The 20,308-nt window shown below is 37.4% G+C and overlaps 3 protein-coding genes across 5 annotated transcripts in view; 1 reads left to right on the forward strand and 2 right to left on the reverse strand.

The window, feature by feature from the left end:
• LOC145945979 (uncharacterized) overlaps window positions 1-11,556 on the reverse strand; it is a 138,726-nt gene extending 127,170 nt beyond the window's left edge. The window contains exon 1 of one of the 2 annotated variants that reach the window (XM_083055306.1): window positions 11,417-11,463. The gene's annotated coding sequence lies outside the window, so the exon portion shown is untranslated. Of the gene's footprint in view, window positions 1-11,416 lie in introns of both variants that reach the window. The other variant, XM_083055305.1, reaches the window with a different exon arrangement.
• LOC145945978 (uncharacterized) overlaps window positions 1-20,308 on the forward strand; it is a 216,783-nt gene that overhangs the window by 128,924 nt on the left and 67,551 nt on the right. The window lies entirely within an intron of this gene.
• The window catches only part of LOC145945982 (uncharacterized), a 76,289-nt gene continuing 73,563 nt past the window's right edge, over window positions 17,583-20,308 (reverse strand). For both annotated transcript variants that reach the window (XM_083055310.1, XM_083055311.1), the window contains one exon: window positions 17,583-18,417. In XM_083055310.1, the coding sequence (XP_082911436.1) occupies window positions 18,204-18,417 (214 nt within the window). In that variant the 3' untranslated portion in view covers window positions 17,583-18,203. The remainder of the gene's footprint in view (window positions 18,418-20,308) is intronic.

Consider the following 20,308-nt stretch of genomic DNA (forward strand, 5'->3'; position numbering starts at 1 on the left):
TCGCGCCGAATATCGATATCTATACCATATGTGTACGCGCGCATATACCGATAACTCACTCGACGAACGTGTAAACTGCCACGCTGACCTTTATTTTCCCCCTTTTTTCTCTCTCTCTCTTTCTATTTCGTCTCCTCGGTATCGTCTCTATGCCGTTATAGGACCGATAAATCGATACTCGATAGAAATGTCATGCGTAAGTCGATGCCGGCTTAAAGGCGAACGGGACTTTTGCGCGCTTTCGCATACTCTCGTACATATTTTTCACGATAAATTCACGATACGAGAATGTCCTCCGCGCGCGAGAAGGAGAGGACTCTGGGGAAAAAGGGGGAAAAAGGGGGACGAAAGAGAGAGAGAGAGAGAGAGAGAGAGAGAGAGAGAGACACGTCCCGTGCAAAAGGCGCAAGGGAGAAGGGAGAGCCCCCTTGCATTAAGAATGATAATTTATCTTACGTGTCTTACGTGCGCCCTGATAAAATTTAAATTCTTCCCTGCGTTCTAAACGTTCGGGATGGTTAACTTCTATGCGCTCTGGCGGATGATAAATAGACGACCGCTCGTGCCCTCTCCCTCTCCCTCTTCGTCTATGCTCTCCCGCACCCTCCCCCGCCCCTCTCTCTTCATCCTTCACCGCCAATCTTTATGGGAAAAAATCTCGCAATCACTCTTCGCGATTCTTGCGTCCGTGAGATAAATCCTGCATTTGATTCGGCCACGTACAATTCGACTCGAATAATTCCTCCGACTTTAATAACTCGTGATTTTGATCCATTTTCGTGTCTCGCGGCCCGTCACTTTAAATTAATTTGTGCACTGTGCGCTTCATCTGTCCCCGTGTCAAATATGTTGCGCGGGGGGAAAAAAAAAAAGACTGGCGTGTCCGTGAAAGAGGTTTAATTTTAAACGAGCGGCATTTAACGTCACGATGTGTATAAGTCTCGATGTTATACTCCACGAGTCACGAGAGTCATGCATATTCGTTGAAAATATGACGAGACAATTCTTGCCCGCAAACACAAGCTTCTTTATTTAACAAACGAAACACGATTACACCTGATATGAATGTTTCATTCCTGGTCTCCCGCGATCGTGCGGGGGCAAGTTTTCAGGCGCACGATCAAGTCTCGCGAGTTGGAAAAGAAGGGAAGAAAAAATCGTTGGTCGATCCTCGCAGCGTATGCGATCGAGCGAAATAATCGCGGCGCGATGACAAAGCGGAACAGATCGCGGGACAACAACGAACGGGGGTGGATGTATAATCGAGCGCATGCACACGCGGAAACTCGGCCCCGTCAATTATCTCGGGGGGGGGGGGGGGGGCCGCACATCTGCCATCCCGAATTTGCCGTGTCCGTGACCCTCGAGCGGGCTGGTCATCGCGTCGGGACAGCTGCCTAATTTTGACGGCCGCACGCCAGTTCGAGGACGCGACACGACGCTCGATATGCGGAAGCTCAATTGGCGATGCCGGCCGACTGTATACTCGGGAGATTCCAAGATTCGTATGCGGCCAACTTGTATTGTCTCGAGAGCGCAAACAGGGTGTATATACTCAATTTTGTTAAAAAATTCCCTGAGAATTCCCTGATCTTTCCGGTATTTTCGTTTAAAATTTCAGGTAAAATAAAAAGTTCCTTTATTGTATATACGCTTTTTAATGTTTTTTATTGTAAAATTAATTTGGACAATAACAAAGTGTGTATATCGTTATATCTAAACGCTAAAGATATAAAACAAAAAATAATTTATTATAAACGTGTTAAGGAATATTAATTTATTTCAATTAATTATTTATTAAAGTTCTATGTATTTGTTTATTAAATTATTTATTTAATTATGTATTTATTAAATAAATGAAAAGTACTAATTTTTTTAAATGTTACCTGTTAAAAAATTGAACAATATTTTATGAAACTTACATAAATTCTTGATACTGAAATAGATCGCCAATAAAAAAATCGTATAAAACTTTAATAAAAACTTAAATATTGCAAAGATGTGTTAGACATATGTTTGTGTTAAATAAGAGTAAAATTATGGAAAAGGCAATTTTTTTAAAAATTCCCCGAATCCGAATCAAATTCCATGAGAATTCCCTGATTTTTCAAGGTAAAACAAAATTCCCTGGAGAATACCACGTTTTCAAGGTTTTTTTCCCAAAGTATACACCCTGGTCTGACCAAACGCTTTTTATATCCCTTAAAACGCTAAACAATATAACATTTGGGCGTTAAATAAATTATTTGGATTATTGGACTGCGCAATATAACAGAAATGTGAGAAAATAATATTTTTTATTGCACTTAATTGTTTCGAGTTAATATAATTTCTTTTCCTTTTTAGGAGATTTAAGAGATTGCGTTATAATGAGTTTATATTGTCTCCTTAAACCGTCTATCTTCGTTGAAAAATTTTCTTGAAGCAGATACGCGAAGCGGGTAAAAAATACGACAAGAGAGAGAGAACGTCCCTTTGCCTTTCTCCGGGAAATTGGAAACTCCGACGTACCGTGACAAAGCCGGGTCGCTCGTAACGAAAGTTAAACTCGTATAAGACTCCCGCAGTGTTAAAAATCGGCGAAATTAAATACTCGAAATACTCGTACACCGGTTAGGCTCTGTTCGAATGAACACGACATACAGTGGTAGCGCGATGAGAGAAAAAAAAATGGCACAACACGTGTTGCAACATGGTGACATGCAAATATTGGTTGATCGAACAATTGTGCAAGCCATACTAAAATATTTATTGACGCTTACAATTCGCGATATTCGTGTACATAAAAAAAACAAAAAAAAAAAAAACACAAGAGAGCTCTCTTTTCGCCGCTATATCCCGATATATCGATCGGCTTTTCGATCTTCCAGCTACTGCGACAAACAAATTTATAGTTCATTCACGGCAACTACTTCAATGGATTCTCTACAAGTGGGGATGGTCATAGCAGAGATTTAAACATGTAAAAAAATTATTAAAAAATGAGACTTCCCCGATTTGTATCGCGATATTTCACGATATTTTCAGCTAACCGAAATAACGTATACGATTATCGTGTCATGGATTAATAAAGATGGAATTTTGTGCGCTTATTCTCCAATATCCGCGCGCATCGGAAACAAGGATGATTACATTTCTATCGCGACAAAACTGCAATCGCGTTTTATCCCGCGAACGTAGATACGCCCGTATTTGTCGCGATTTGGGTCGTCACTCTTTTTGCCGTCTTTCTCTCTCTCTCTCTCTCTCTCTCTCTCTCTTTTGATTTAAAAAAGAAGCCACGTCCCCGAGCACGCATCAGGCTCGCAATGTCGCGCGCATAAAAAGGAAATGTTCGGGAAAATCGTTTCGCGAATCGCTGCATTCGCCCCGCTAACTTTTCTCGTGAAAAAAAAAAAAAAAGAAAACGAAAACAAAAAATTCGCGTCTGTCCGTCCGTCTCGCGCGCATATATTTTTTCACAACGCACAATACTGCTTTCCTGAAAAAATATTGTTATCGGGAGCATAGTTTTCGAAAAACTTTCAGTCCGTTATTCATAAAAAAAAAAAAATGAAAAAAAGACGGTCTCTCTCTCTCTCTCTTCAAAATCGCGCGCGCTCGTAATTCGCACCGGAAACACGTGTCATTTTTTTTTCACATGACAATATACGCATCGACTGTCGATACCCGTTCGTTTCTCTTTTGCAATTATTGTTTATAAAAAAAATTTCGTCGCTCAACGACGGGACAAGGTTAACAAAACGAGCGAGCCCTTTTTGCAGAAAATATCTGCAAACAAATTTAAAAAAAAAAAAAAAAAAAAAAAAAGGATGAATTTCCTCTTGTCGAAAAAATTGTCATTAAAATTGCACAATGGACAGTTTCGGTGGATTTATATAAAATACACATACATTATAATCCTCTTACGTTTAATTATCTTTTCACGTAACTTATTTTTTCCAATGTCTCTCTCGTCGCTGTCGAGCATGTCGCGTACGGGATTTTAATATCGATGGTGACGCAATGACGTACGTAAATTCCGACGAAAGTTAACCCGAGCGAGCGAAAGGGCAGAGGCGTGCATAGAGAGCTTTTCGGCGAGAGCGCGTTTACGAAAACTCCCCCTATCGCCGACGAAGTTTCGGAGCGAGGAGTACGCGAGGGGATGAATTAATCGCGACGTGAAGAAGGCTGCGCCCGGTTCCTTACGTGGCGCAATAACACTCGCTCCAACTGTTAGTTACCGGTAAATTACGTTAACCGCCTCTCTCCACTTGTATATCGCGCGAATCTCGCCGATAGCTTGCCGGATATATTCATTTGCTTGTAAAAAAAAAAAAGCAATCGCCAGACTCTCGTCGCCAACTTTTGTGACAAACACGGGAGAAAACGCATCGAAGAAAGAAACGTTTCCGCGCGACACATCAACTCGCAAGTTTATTCGATATCTTTCTTTTCGTTTTTTTTTTTATATCTCGTATTATACTTTTTATCTTTGAAGCCATCCTTAAATTAAGGCTTTTGGGGGAAAGGGCAGGTCAGAATTTTCTTACGCTTTCTTATATGGGGGAGGAGAAAGTTGAAGTAGTTTTTACATGAGATTTTTGAAAATGTTCTTCTGATAAGATAATTTTTTCGCCAAAAATCATGAAAGCTTTCATTTTCATTCATTATTTTTATCAACTGATTTTAACTGTCTTATAAAAATAATGAAAATGTAACTTGATATACAATAAGTGTATTCAAATTTCCTATCACTCACGTTTAACCAGTTCTTCATCTCTAAAACAAGGTTAAAATATTTAAAAAGCTTTACGTGGGGAGAAGGAGAAGGGATCAAAAATCGTAAAAAAGACCCCTACATAATTTAAGGATGGCTCCTTCTCATATATATTTTTCTCCATAAAAATGATTGACAGAAATAGGGTATACTTAGACACTTTGCGAAAAATGTTTTACACGTAACGTAGTTTATATTTGTTCGCAAACACTTTGACACCCGCGCGAAATATAATTTCCACTCTTTGGCGCTTTTAAAATTCCGCTTGATGCATCCGCGTGCTAAGTGAAAAGTAATACCCCGAAGTTTTCTAATTTCCGATTACGCCGTAAGGCACACAATGACCGACCGTGTCGCGAACTGTTAAAAAGAAGAAGCCGGCGCCGGAAAAATAAGAACGAGAGAGGCGTCAATTGAATTAAAAATAATTTCGTAACGCGCTCCTTTTCCGTCGACGGAACATTTCGGATACCATGATCATCGCGCACCGCGGTGGCATAAAAAAATATTTATTATTTAAATTAAAACAGTGCCATGACATTTTACGTCGAACTCTATATTGGGAAAAAAAAAAAAAAAAAAAAAAAAACTATATTGACAAAATGTTTTAACAAAAATTTTCCGAACAATCGCAAATGGTGGCCGAAAATTCAAACGAGCGGAGAGCGAAACTCTCTCTCGGACGCGGTCGTCCTTCTTCTCGTCGTCAACGTCGTCGACGTCGACCTGGTCTCTCGCGGCGGAACTTTATGCAAATCATCGGCGGAAGTATATCAGCATCAGCGTCCACGCCGCGTCGTCGTTTTACTTTTGCGTTTCACGCTTTTACGGACTTTTCCTCGAGATGACCCACTTTGCGTTCTCCTGGCGATGGAAAACGCCGCCCTACAACGATGACGACGACGAGGACAACCTCGTCGTCGTCGGACTCCCCTCGTTTTATTTTATCCTCGTCTCCTCTCCCGTCCCCGACGTCTTCCACTGTCGCCCTCTTTTTCGTCTACTTTTGTTAACGTCCTTTGTCCGAACGTCGTTACAACGTAAAAAGGGGGAAAAAAGGAAGGCGCGCTCGCGCGACAACCAGGATGGGACGAATCCGAAGAAAAGGGAACCGGGGGGGGGGGGGGGGACCGCTTGGAAGTTTCGCTTTGCTCGTTAGCGCAGAATAAGATTTCGTCGTCGATGAACAAAGTAGACGCGAGTCCAAAGTAATTACGTTTGAGACGCCGCGCCGCGTACTTTACGAGAGGAAATCCGTCTTCGCGTGTGCGCCACGTCGTCCACCCCGTGGTAGAGGACACGGAGGGGAACCCCAGGGCCATTTAAGGGTCCGGGCGGTAATTGCAACCGTCCCTGTGAAAACGGCGCCGGCAACAATGCGGAATTCACACATCGCGAAATTGGGTGGCGGGCCTCATTATCCCGTACACTAAGCTACCGGTAACGATTGATGTCGAAAGGGAGAGAGGGGAAGAGGGGAAGAGGAGGAAGGAGTATTTGGGGAGGACACGGCCATCGGGAGGATTAATAAATCACTGCTTAACCCTAGCGGAGAGTGGTAGTTACGGAGGTTAAGCTGACCGGATTTTTTAATTACCAAAGCCGGAAGACCGATGTACTTTAGGGATGTGTGTCTTTGAGTAATCTATTGTCGAAAAAAAAAAGAAGAAATAAAGTAGAGATATGCGACGATAAAATTGAAAGAAATAATACATTAAAATGCCTCTCTTATGTAATATTTAAAAACCTCTGTAACATTTTAGATGCCATTTTGTCCGTAAATACCAATATGACATAATAATAGAATTTACAATTATAATTATAAATGTCACTGTATTATTAAAAATATCAGTATTTAATATTGCACGTATAAGTATATGTGTGTTAAAGAGAGATTCATAAATCATTTAGTTCACATAGTAGCATTCAGCAAAAATGCGACGCGACATGATTACGGGTGAAAAATAATATTGATCGCCCGTATATATACGATAAGATAATATACGTAATACGGCTAAAATTAGCCGTAATAACAATTATATCGTGTATGCGTGTATTTATCAATTCGGTCGTGGATAAATATATAAAAATTAATACCGTGATACAGGTATACATATATATATATTTTTTAACGTTGCGCCGGAAGAATCATAAATCATTGAACGAATCATATACCAGGTGTCCCATTTTAAAGGACCCACTCAAATATCTCATTGTCAGAAACACTGCGTTAAATCGAAAAATGTTTCCTACAAAAGTTGTAGGGTTTCGAGGGGGACATAACATAGTAATATTCATTTGACCTTGGGCGGCGTCTCCAAGTTTAGTGAAGGTTAATCTTAAGTGAAGGTGAGAATGAATTTTGAAGAAAATAAAAAAATGCTTCAGATAAAAGTTGTTCAAATTAATTAGTAGAAAAAGATGTTATAATAAAAAATATGGGTTTCCATTTAAAAAATTTATTCTCACCTTCACTTGACCTTGGAGACGCCGCCCAAGGTAATATGAATATTACTATGTTATGTCCCCCTCGAAATCCTACAACTTTTGTAGGAAACATTTTTTTATTTAACGCAGTGTTTCTGAGATATTTGAGTGGGTCCTTTAAAATGGGACACCCGGTATAATATCACGTTTTTATTCAACGATGTGCAACATTATATGACGTGGCGGCGAGTACGTTACGTCATATACATGCATTGTATATATATGTGTGTGTATACAAGAGTTAACTTTTTAAATTAAAATATTTAATATTACACGTCGTAAATGATTCATGAATCATTTAATGCGGCTGCAGTGCGCAAAAATGTGACACAAGGCAAAAAAAAAAAAAAAAATAGTCGCATATTTCTCCATATACGCGGTGACGTAGACGCGAGAAAGAGAGTTTGCGCGATGATTGCGATTATATCACATATGTCCGCTCGCGTAACGTTTATTGTGTGTAATCGCGTTGATAGAAAGAACAATTTTCGATATATTGATAATTATATATATATCGCGGAGTTATATATCTGTCGCGCGCGCATTGCCAGAAATGTTATTTATTTCGTTACGCGTTTATGGCGGGACATTAAATTTAATATGAAAGCGTCCCGCGCGAGAGCGCGTCGTCTCTCTATGTATAATAAAACAATGTTGCGGCTTTCGATATCACGGGAGGAATTATTTTGAGCCCGGCGCCCCGCGCGTTTCATGGCGTTTCATTTGACGTAGATTAATATTTTCGGCGGAAAAATTTGTCCCGCGCAAATTTAATTTCAGAAACAAGAATGTACATATTTTACATTAATCGACACAATTTCCCGTGTTTCAATCGAAACTTGGACATATAATACACTCTGTACGTACACGTATAAATTATCAAAATTATAAAATCTTCCTCAAATACGAAATTTATTGTTTTCGCAATAGACATATATCACGCGTCGCTCGAGAGAAAGAGAGAGAGAGAACGAAAATTATAATAATTAAATAACATTTTAATGGAAAGCGCGCGAAGGTTCCGTATAATAACGTCTCGCGTAAAATAAACGTCAGAGTTTATAAACTTTATTTCCTCTGTTTGAGAAATATAACGCGTTTATGTACGACGACAAAACGGTAACACGTCGGTCACGCGAGGTCGAATATTGAATATTAGTACTAAATTAATCTCGTTGCGGAAGGGCAGTGCCATAATAGAAGGACGAATGACGATGTCACGAATACACCGCAGATAGGGGATGATGCGCATACATAAATAGTGACGATGATACCGACAAGATGATATGATCGAAGCGTCCGCAAGATCGTAAATCTCGATGGTATCTCGCGCGCGGCCTTGTAACACACAGGGCAATGCGACACTGATGAAATAATGCCGGCGCTAAAGCAACAACAATGCCCCGTCGATTTCCACGCTAAAGCGTATTAATAATTCCCCGCCTCTCTCGCTTCAAGTAACCTTACACACATTGCGGCAGACTACAAACCAGGGTTTGAAAAAAGCCCAGCCCAGTGGGTTTTTTTTTTTAAAACCGGGTTTTTGGGGGTTTATTGGGTTTTTTGGGGTTTTATTGAGTTTTTTGGGATTTTGTTGGGTTTTTTAATTTTTTAAATTTAATTTTTTATAATTCGCTAATGATTAAGAAAATTGGCTATTTAATTGGCACAATTCCTTATTATGAATTAATTTTTATTAAATTTTTTTTATTTATTAATGTAATAGACCTTCTATTACATTAATAAATAAGAAAAATTAAATAAAAATTAATTAATATTAAATACTTCATTTATAATATTATTAAATTTTTAGCATTTTTGGATGGGTTTTATAAATGGGTTTTTAAGTAAGTTTCTTAAAGTGGGTTTAACCCAATAAAACCCGGTGGGTTTTATTGGGTTGGGCCCACTTATTGTTAGTCAAACCCTGCTACAAACTCTCCGGCGCTCTACATTCGCCGTATATATACTATATACGGTTGAAAAACGCGACGTCTACAAATTTCACGAGCGAGATAAGGCCGCCTTTAGACCACCGGAGAGCGAGAGTTTTTTTTCTGCATTATTAATAACATCCACTCGGTCCGCGGCGGGGCGGCGGGACAATTTGCGGACAGAAATCAGGACGACGTGCGCGATTCATCTGAAAGAGGGGAAGTATAATACGGGGGGATCGATCACGATTTTTTGTCGGCAAGTCGAACCTGATCTTTCAACGCGCGCGTCGAACGGCGGAAGTAAAAAGCAAGCGTGTTACAGCCCTTTAACATCGCGAGAGCAGAGGGGGCGGGAGAGAAGGGGGGGGGCGATACCACGTCGCAATTTTTACATGCCCCGGCAGCGCACGCCCGGGATCGTTTTATAACCTACCACGTCCACCTCACGCTCGCGAACGTCTGTTTTACGCCCGTTTTATGCCCGCGCAAGCATCTGCAACATTCCTCGAGCGTTTATTTACGAGACACCGGGTACACGGGCCGTCCCCGGGTCGAGGGCGGGTAAATTGAATACACGATGGGCCGAAAATGTAGCCCCTACCCCCCGCCCCCTGTCCCTCTCGCCCATATATGAAATCCGGGGACTGAAAAATTCGGCTCGTCGACCGTAAATTCCGCGCGTCGCGCGCGCCACCTTTCTTACTGCAACATTTAACAAGATTTATCTGTATTTATGCAGGGGTTTATACTAGGTACGGTCGGTGAGTGTCGTCGGTGTGACGATGAAACGCAACCGCGAATTATCCTAATGCGTCTCGTACAATCGTTCTCCATTATAAACTCTGTTTTCCGCGAAACTGCGCGGACTTGTGCACTTTGACAAGTTCAGCACGTCCTAATGTACGTTTAAACGATCCTATTTTAGGGGATATCGTTATTCTTTCGCGAAAAATTAATTAACATTTATTTTTGACGAATTTCAAAGTTTTTCACCACAACTTTATAAATATTAGGGTTGTTCAGAAAATAATGTGCCTCGCATTTTTTTTCTCAGAAACTATTTATTCAACAGATTTGAAATTTATACACGATATACATGGATGTTTCCTCTTTACATACATTATTTTTCAATAATAATCATCTCCAATCACACAACTTGTGGCTTCTCCATAAGTTGATGGAGATTATGTTAAAAAATAATACAATATATCTAAAGAAGAAACATCCGTATATCGTGTGTAAATTTCAAACTTTTGAATAAATACACAGAGAGAATTCTTTCTTAGAATTTACCCTGAAAATCATGGTAATCGTGAGACAAAATATGAATTTTAAAAATATGTTTGATTAAATCATACGTTTAGTAAATTTTACTATACTTTTAGTAAAATTAATCAAACATGTTTTATATTTTATTGTGATAAATATTAATCAGAAAAATTCTCATAAAATTCTTTCCGTACCATGATTTTCAGGATAAAATTCCAAGAGTTTCTGAGTAAAAAAATGTGGGGCATTAATTTTCTGAACAACCTTATATTTTAATTATATCCATACATGCGCTTTTCTTATCTCCGTCAAGAATTGAGAGCCAGAATGGGCGCAATCTGGCGAAATATTTTTCGTATTCATCGAATTCGTCGATAGCATGAACTGTCTAACGCATTCCCGGTCGAATATGCCAGCAATCGACACTAGAGATATAGATTACAACAAAAAAAAAAAAAAAAAAAAAAAAAAAAAAAACAGAAAGAGAGCAAAATGTATAACATGCGGATATATCGACTTTCCGCAATCTCTACCAACCATTTTTCTACGAAACGTATTTCGAAAGCCGATAAAACGTGACGGACGTACCCGACTACCAAACGTTTCGCGACCGAACCGGTGTACGGCAACAGATTTTTACAGCCATGACTGCATCTCTCCGCATGTGCATGTCCCCGGCAATCCGCACGTCATCATTATCATCGCGCCGTTTATAATTAAATGCGGTGTGAATATAATTAAACGATTGAAATATTCACGCGCGCAATTACGATTCGCTGTCGCCTGTAAAGTGCGAATGTATGCAGTTGAGGCTTGTAAATATTTCAGATTCACCGATTTAACATAAAATTCAACTCCCTAGTCGATCTGTCGGGTATTAGGTATCAATGTCGATCTCCGAGCGTGAGGCGAAGAAAACGGAAGAAAGATATATGTACATATGTATATGTGTGTGACTCACCGAAGCAGCAGCAGCAGCAGACGTTCACCGGCTTCGGGATGCGACGAAACAGGGATCTCTCTGCCACTCGACATCTTGAAAGACGAGCGTCTCTCCCTTTCGCTATCCTCGCGCATCGACATCCCCGGCACAAATCCGACACTGAAATATTTCAAATAGCGCAGGGTCGTTATTAGCATTATTTATCACCCGAATAGGTGCCCGCGATACGCCGGGCGCGCGTATATTTATAAATCAAATGTCCGCGGGCGGAAGCGCCAAACGTCGGAGCGGATTTATCGGCGATACCGTCTTCTGAATTCGATTGTTTCCCATATCCCGTCTCGCCTCATTCTCAACCGTGTATTATTCGTTACGGACGGGCGCGTAAAATATTCAAATTATTTCGCCGTCGATAATTCCGGCCGGGCTTTTCCACCCGCTTTCTCCTCCACTTCCCCGATTTCCGCATCGAAATTCGGGCAATTTCCGACACTACGGGGCGGCAGCCGTATCCCAACCCGATAATCTTGAAAGACGGCCCGGATTTTCGAAACGCGAACCGACAGACACAAACGCGAAGCTGCTGATGCTTGGCAGTTTTCCGCGTCTCTTACTTATTTAACGAGACGACGACGGCGAGAAGGAAAGTCATACAGAGAGCATAAGAGAGAGAGAGGAGCAAAAGAGAAATATCAGCGTCGACTTGGCACGAATAAATTCGTCTCCAAACTCTCCCTCGTATATCGACGAAAGTCTGAATAAATGTCATTAACGTCATTAAACGTCGGTGTGTGAATCTTTTATCGTAACGCTCACTTCCGCTTAATGCACGTTTCTCTCTCTCTCGTTTGTAGAGTACATCGAAATAACGATACATATTTTCAATTATGCTGAATTACGAGCGCGTCGACGCGTCCTGGCTGTTGCTGGTTCCCGCTCGCCCTGCGGCTCGTGCAATTTTGACAGAAGCGGAAACGGATTATCGCGAACGACGAACTTTCGCGCGCGTATGACACGGGTATTTCGATCGCGCGGAGAGGGCAGAGGGAGAGGAGGAAGGATGAAGAACGGAATCAAATAACGCGCGTGTTACGTAAAGCCGCGTACACGCGTCGAATTTCGCGCTCCAACTCGTCCGCTCTCTGTGTTTGCGCGGCGAATCCTCCCGTCCCTGAGAACATTTCGCAATATCGCTTCGACAAACTTTGCGCACGTCAGCGGATTAACGCGCCGAATCGAGAGTCAATCGACGACGATATAAACTATATAATACATCAGTACGAGCGATTTGTCGACGAAAATCGCGGTTTTGTTTCCTAGAAAACGATAGATTAGCTGCCGCAAATTTGCAGGAATAATAATCGACAAGTAAAAGTAAACTCTGCGATAATTAGATTATAAATAGATTTCTGCCTTTGATTTATTGCGAATTTTATGCATCGTTTAAAGCATCACATATATGAAATGAATAAAATATTTTTTTAAATCATTTTCCAAGACGTGATTTTCTTTATACGTATTTTTTCTCTTTTATAGAATTATCTTGCAAAATTATTTTTTTAAAAATACATATATATACAATATTAATAGAAAATTCTAAGACATGAGTTTAGAAGAACATGAGATTAAAAAAAAAATTTCTATATAAAATACACACACACAATATTAATAGAAATTCTAAGAGATATGAGCTTAGAAGATTGAAAATAATTTCTATATAAAATGACAACACATACACTCACATACAATATTAATAGAAAATTCTAAGAGATACGAGCTTAGAGATTGAAAATAATTTCTATACAAAATGTGTAGATAAAAAATGTCGAGAAAGAGGTCATCATTTTTTGCATGTTCCCAATTTTTGCCATCTTGTATATCTTTGTAACAAAGCCTTAAATAAAAATTCTATTAAAATAAACTCTACCTGAAATTAACTAAAGGATGTAATTTTGTTAATATTTTAACTCTACAAAGTTTAATTAGTTTATGAGAATCTCTTTTTTTCAATCATTGATAACTTGAAAATTATTGCTACCTCGACATTTTCGCTGAGGAAAAATCGTCTCCAAATTGGTTAGAGAATTTGATGGTGTGCTCCGTATATGTTTGTTCAGTTACACCCTGACATACACGAGTTAATATAACATTCTGAGAAATATGAGCTGAAGAGATTGAAAGGAATTTCTACACAAAAGTCGAATCAGCGATTTTTGAAAGTAAGAGAATTACGAATCCTAATGCGTTACAAGTATCGTAATACAGATTGACAAACTTGAAGGTTCGGTAGACCGTGAGCTTGTTGATGCAAAAGTCGTGGTATCGTGTACACGTATCGCAGGGTCGCGCGAGCGAGCGAGGGTTAACATGCCGGAAAATGTTAGACAAACGCAGCGCGGTTAAACCGCGCAATGTTACAACGATCTGTCTTCCGCGATCCATCACGGAACAGGCCCGGCAAATGCCCGATCCTATATATGCCATACCGCCCCGTTTAACCGACGCGCAACAATGTTACTTTCGTCGCATCGCGCGACCTAATGTACCTGATGTAATCCGCGCTGGCCCTCCGGCCCCTAAACCTGCGGCGAGTTTTGTGTGCGGAGCCGGGTTTTTGTTTCGAAAGTAAATGAAATTTCGGTGATACGCACAATACTATCACTCGCCGTTTATAACGCGGCCATCTGTGATGCCGCGATTTATCTGGCCGATATGAAGATTCGGGGCGATACGATGTTGTCGACCATCGACGGCCGCGGGAGTGATACCGCCGCATTTACCTTTAAATGCGGGATGCGGATACGGGCTAATGAATTTAATCCCTTCCGGTCCTGCGAATCCGATTGGCGTTGCATGCGATAGGCGTATGTCCGATTCAGCCGGGTGCAAAAACGATTGAAAATACATCATGTGCGTACGTGCACACGTGCGCAATGTTATCTCCTCTCATATTATTATATATATTTAATAGCTGACATGTATATAAATATAGTAACTTGTGTCATTATTTCATCTTCATGAAATGTAATTTAATTTTTTAAATGCATTCTTCTATTGTCCTAAATTATTATACAGCCGAGTCCAGGTATCGAATGCGAACCGATTCGATCTGTCCGCTTTAACAAAGTTTCATCGATGCGATTTACGCGGCTTTCAAAACGAACGGGCCGTTTATGACACGCATAATGATCGATTTCCTCGATTTACCAGAACAAAAGGTGGAAATTCGGCAGTCGGCGGGCGATAGAGAAATGATTCGGACGAGGGGAAATGTATTTACAACGAATCAAGCATCCTATTTATTACGCAACTGGACCGACAATGGCGCCGAAATAAAGCGCCGATTACAAAAACGCGGAAATTATTACGCCGTTCGTCCGTGCGGAATGGATGCTCGCGCTCGCTCACATGTTTCAGTTTTGCCTAGTGTGTTTTATCGTAATAAAGGTTACGCGCCGCGCCGAGAAATGGAAAGCGAGGTTCAAGCTGCGTATACAGGGTGTTTCTAAACAAGTGCGAAAAATTTTAGAAGATAATTCTTTGTCGAAAATTAAAGGGGGCTTTTTCATATAAACATATACTCCTATATGTATGTTCTCTCCCTGAGGAGTTACTTTTCTCCAAATAAAGGGCAGTGAAAATTAAGTATTTATTTCTCAAATTTTGGATAAGTTAAAAAATGAAATTTGATGAATATTTTGTACTAGTAAAAAGAATATTTATTTATATTTTTTTAATCTTCCTGTATCATTATAAGGAGATGAAACTAACAACCCTTATTTTTTTCATAAAATCAAATTTTCAAGAAAAAAAATAAAAACCTCCCTCTTTAGAGAAGTGTAACTCTTCGGGAAGGGATATAAGAGTTGTTTATATGAAAAATCTCCCTTAATTTTCGACGAATAATCATCTCCTAAAATTTTTCGTGCTTATTTAGAACCTGTATGTACCTATATTGTGGAAACTTGTGTTGTCTCTTTCTCTCTGTCTTAAAAAAAATATCGCAGACAATATGCCTTTTTAAAAAAAGCATGTTAAGTCAATTCTCGCAAGTATTGTTGCCTCTTTTCTGCGATGCTGATTGGCTGTCTCAATTCGCATTGTGCGTTATATTCCTAGCATCGAGAAGCCTAGCATCGCGAGAGTTAGCAGCTTGACAGTTTAAACAAAATAAAATTAAATATAATATGTTTTAAATAATATATTTTAATACTTTATTAAATTCGATTAATATTTTTGGCAGTTATCAGCTGATGTCTGTCAAAAAATATTAATCCCAGATAAAGTATTATAACATATTATATTACTTACACAATATTATTATTTTAATTATAATATGTTGTAAATAATATAATATGTTATAATATGTACTTATAATATATACTTTTTTCGCGATTAATATTTTTTGACAGAAATCAGCTGATAACTGTCAAAAATATTTATCGAATTTAAAGTATTAAAACATTATTATTTCAAACATATTATTATTTTATTTTAAACAAACTGCTAACCCTCGCAATGACAGCCTCTCGATGAGAGACTGTCCAAAATAAAATAAAATAAAATAATAATGTTTTAAATAATGTTATAATATTTAAAACTCGGTTAATATTTGGGACAGTTATCAGCTGATAACTATCAAGAATATTAATCAAGTTTTTAAAGTATTATAACAAATTTAAAACATTAATATTATTTTATTTAATTTTATTGTGGACTAACTGTTAAACTGCTAACCCTCGCGATGAGCGATGACAGCCTCTTGATACTATGAATATAACGCACAACGCGTATCAATAGTTGATCAGCATCGCGGAAAAGAGGCAACAATTCTTTGAGATTTTCGAGAATCGACTTAATATACCTTTTTTTAGAAAGGGAAAATGTATTTAAATAAATAGATATTTAGATATAAATTTGTTTGAATTCTCAAAAATGTAAAATTATTTTTAATTTTCAATACTTGAATATTTAAGATTTATTAACAATATAAAAAAATCGTTATTTTTATAGTAATATCTTATTTTATCAACTGTAATAATAAACATGTAGGTAGATAATTCCATTAAAAAGTAACAATAAGCTTCTTACAATTAGAATTATTTTCATGACATAATTTATTTGAATAAATTATTTAAATAAATTATTTGAATAAATTATATCGTGAAAATAATTCGAAGAAACTTATCGAGTTACTTTTTAATGGAATTATCTATTACCTACATATTTATTACTACAGTTAATAAAATAAGATATTACTATAAAAATAAAGATTCTTTTTATATTATTAATATATTACTTCTTAAATATCCAAGTAATGAAAATTAAAAATAATTTTACATTATAAAAATAACAAATTATAATTGTGAGCTAATTAACAGTCAAACATCGCTTAATTTCTAAGCTATTGTGCATAAAAAATGCACTCGAATAGACAATGTAAGATATATTGTTCATCATCAAAAATATGTTTGTACCTTTTGATACATTTGAAAATTCGTCTAAGTTAGTAGGAGAATATATGAATTTTAAAATTTTTTAAAATAATTCAACACTCACCAATTTGATGTGCGGAATTGTAGACAATGTTAATCTGTAAAATATAAACGTAGAAATATTATATAAAATAATTATTAAAATATTTAAATTATTTATAATATTTTAAATCATTTTTTGAAATATTAAAATTAATTTGAAAATTTAAATATTAATTTCAATGTTTCAAAAAATGATTATATTATGCGCATACAGTTAACTTTTGTTATTTACTTAAAGATATTAAAAAACTACATAATTTGCAAAGAAATATTTTTTAAAGAAAGATAGAAATAATTATAAAAAATATTTAAATTAAAATATTTTACTATTAAATATTTTAATTAAAGTATTTAATAGTAAAAGAATCTAGGTATACGCATTACATAAATAATTATATCTATACATATCTCTGAAATATAATACAATGTAATTGTATTTTATACATATTATACAAATATTTATTATTATTAAATTATTAAAAATTATTTATTATTAAATATTCTAAGTGTTTCAAAATATAAAATCCAGGGTATTTTATATTCATTATTATACAACAATGTAAAATTTAAATCATTATCGCGAAGATAAATAGATAATCTCACAAATAACAAATGAAAAGTTAAATAAATTATATTTACCCAATCGTTGCTCTGACGTTGCCCGATGCCTCCCCGGGCCTCCTCCTCGTAGAAGCTTCGAAACACTTGCACTCGCGTTACTTTTTTCGTTCGCGACGAGCGGCGACGCCCGGATTTTAGATACTATCACATTTTCGACGCGTTTCGGTAAAACGCGAGAATCGCGAGAGCTTATTCGCGCGCGAACAAAACCGATGCTCTGCTTCGCGTCGCCGCTTATTTCAAGGCCCACATATCGGAAGGCCTCATCGAACGACGATGGTGCGGCGACTACTTCACGACGTACTCAGGAGTCGCCGATATTCCACGAAATTGTTGGGCACTGCATTTCACTATGTTTTATATATCACACAATTCAACGACGTAGAAATCGGATCGACAACGCCGAAAAACTCTGGAAATTCGCGTCGAAAGCGCAACGGTAATTCGATCCGCCCGTGTATATAGTAGACTCGCCCGTGTAATGGACTTGGCCCGTGCGATCGCGATCACGATGTCGGTACACAATTTCGCGACGCGATGGCATTTGTACGATAATTAAGTACGTAAACACACTAACCTCACACTCGTACTGTCGCGGACCGGCGATGAGCACGCAAAAGTTAATCGCGAACCGAAAATGCACCTAACTAACAACAGACAGGCTTGTGCCAGTTACGGGACGCGCAGCACGCAAAGGTCGCGAAGTTGTAATGGCGGATGGCGGTGGTCGCGTCGCGTCGCGGCGTACGTGCGAGCTCGGCTCGGCTCGGCTCGGCTCGGCTCGACTCGGCTCGGCTCGGCTCGGCTCGGCGGTCCGGGCAACTCCGACTTGACGATCTTGACGTGTTGCGCGTCCTGTAACTGTTGAAATATAAAAATGTTAGTTATAAAAATTAAAATAATAATCTTTTAAATAATATGTCATAATTCTTTAAACTCGATTAATATTCTTTACAGTTATCAGCTGATTTCTGTCAAAAAATATCAATCGCAGATCAGGAATTATAACATTATTATTTTAATTTTTATAAGATTTTTATTTTAAAATTTCATTAACAAATTAACATTATTAATATTTTTTTAGGGAAATTAGCTGATTAAAGTGTTGATTTGCTAATTAATTTTTAAAATATGAATGTGTGTTATAAAAATTAAAATAATAATATATTTTAAATAATATGTTATAATTACTTAAACTCGTTTTATATTTTTGACAGTTATCAGATGATTTTTGTCATAAAATATTAATCGCAGATAAGACATTATAACATATTATTTACAACATATATTACTATTTTAATTTTTATAACCTATTATTATTTTAAGATATAATTAACAAATTAACCCCTTATTAATATTTTTTGTCAGAAATCAGCTGATTAAAGCGTTAATTTGTTAATTAATTTTTAATATATGAATATGTTATAAAAATTAAAATAATAATGTTTTAAATAATATGTCATAATACTTTAAACTCGATTAATATTCTTGACAGTTATCAGCTGATTTCTGTCAAAAAATATTAATCGAGAATAAGATATAACATATTATTTACAACATATTACTATTTTAATTTTTTAACATATTATTATTTAAAAATTTAATTAGCAAATTAACTTTAATCAGCTAATTTCTATGAAAAATTATTTTAATCGAGCGCTTATGTTGTTCTAGTAAAATAAAATTGACATGTATTATCGTGCATTGATATTAAGAATCCCGCATAAAAGATGAATCTATAAATTCACGGATCTGTAAAGTGTGCTCGATTTACATACCTATATATAAATCGTTAGATATATATATAAATATGTATATACATACACAAATATATACGTATACACCTATTATGTGACTTATATACATATATATGTAAAGACTTTATATCTATAAATCTGCCGTAAATTATCGAGAGTCCACACGAGTAAATTCACAAACTTCATTCGTTAATAGTTTGACAAACTGCGGGCGCATCTATACGTTAATACCACACAGATTGCTTTATGAATATATCGATAAAATTAAGGATCTTATATTTAGGCGCGTACACAGAATTCGTAATGAGAGATGATACCATTTCCAGAGACTAATTATAAAATCGTCGTGACGAATATCTAACGTGACATTTGACACAAAACGTAGATTTATATTCAGAAATATATATTATATATTCGCTCGAGGAGTGACACTTTGACAAACTGCATTTACTTTGCGAGACGAAAAATATATATTATATTTATTTTCCGTTTCTGCAAAACTCTATCTTTATCGAGAAGCTCTGCTTAAAACAGATATTGATTGCTTTAATTAATTGAAATGTATCGAAACGCACAACTTCTGTCTGCGCGAGAAAAGTTGGCGGGGCCGTTGCAGCAATATTTAACTTAAACTTGCATGGACTACACTCGGCCGACACTCGTCCGGGCATTGTTTGAATTTCTGCGAGTACAAAAACTTGTAATGCAAGTAACTTCTCGCACAAGTCCCGGCGCTAGTTATTCTTCTGTGTTTTATCAAAGCTTGGAGAGAGAGAGAGATTGGAAAGTTGTGAGGGGGAAAAAAATAAAAAGCGCCCGGCCGTACTTGATAAGAATCTGAAACAATTTTCGTGTAACGTACATCACGACGGGATGAAAAGAGCAATAACAATGACGTAAGAAATTCTCCATGTAATACCGTGTATGTAATACTGCTCGTTACGACATTTCTGAAATAACTTCTCTTTACGTACAACTGCTTTATAAGCCGGAAA

The sequence above is a fragment of the Prenolepis imparis genome, unplaced genomic scaffold (genome assembly GCF_030444845.1).
Source record: "Prenolepis imparis isolate NDT839.2.m4 unplaced genomic scaffold, iyPreImpa1.0 SCAF_15, whole genome shotgun sequence".
NCBI lineage: Eukaryota > Metazoa > Arthropoda > Insecta > Hymenoptera > Formicidae > Prenolepis > Prenolepis imparis.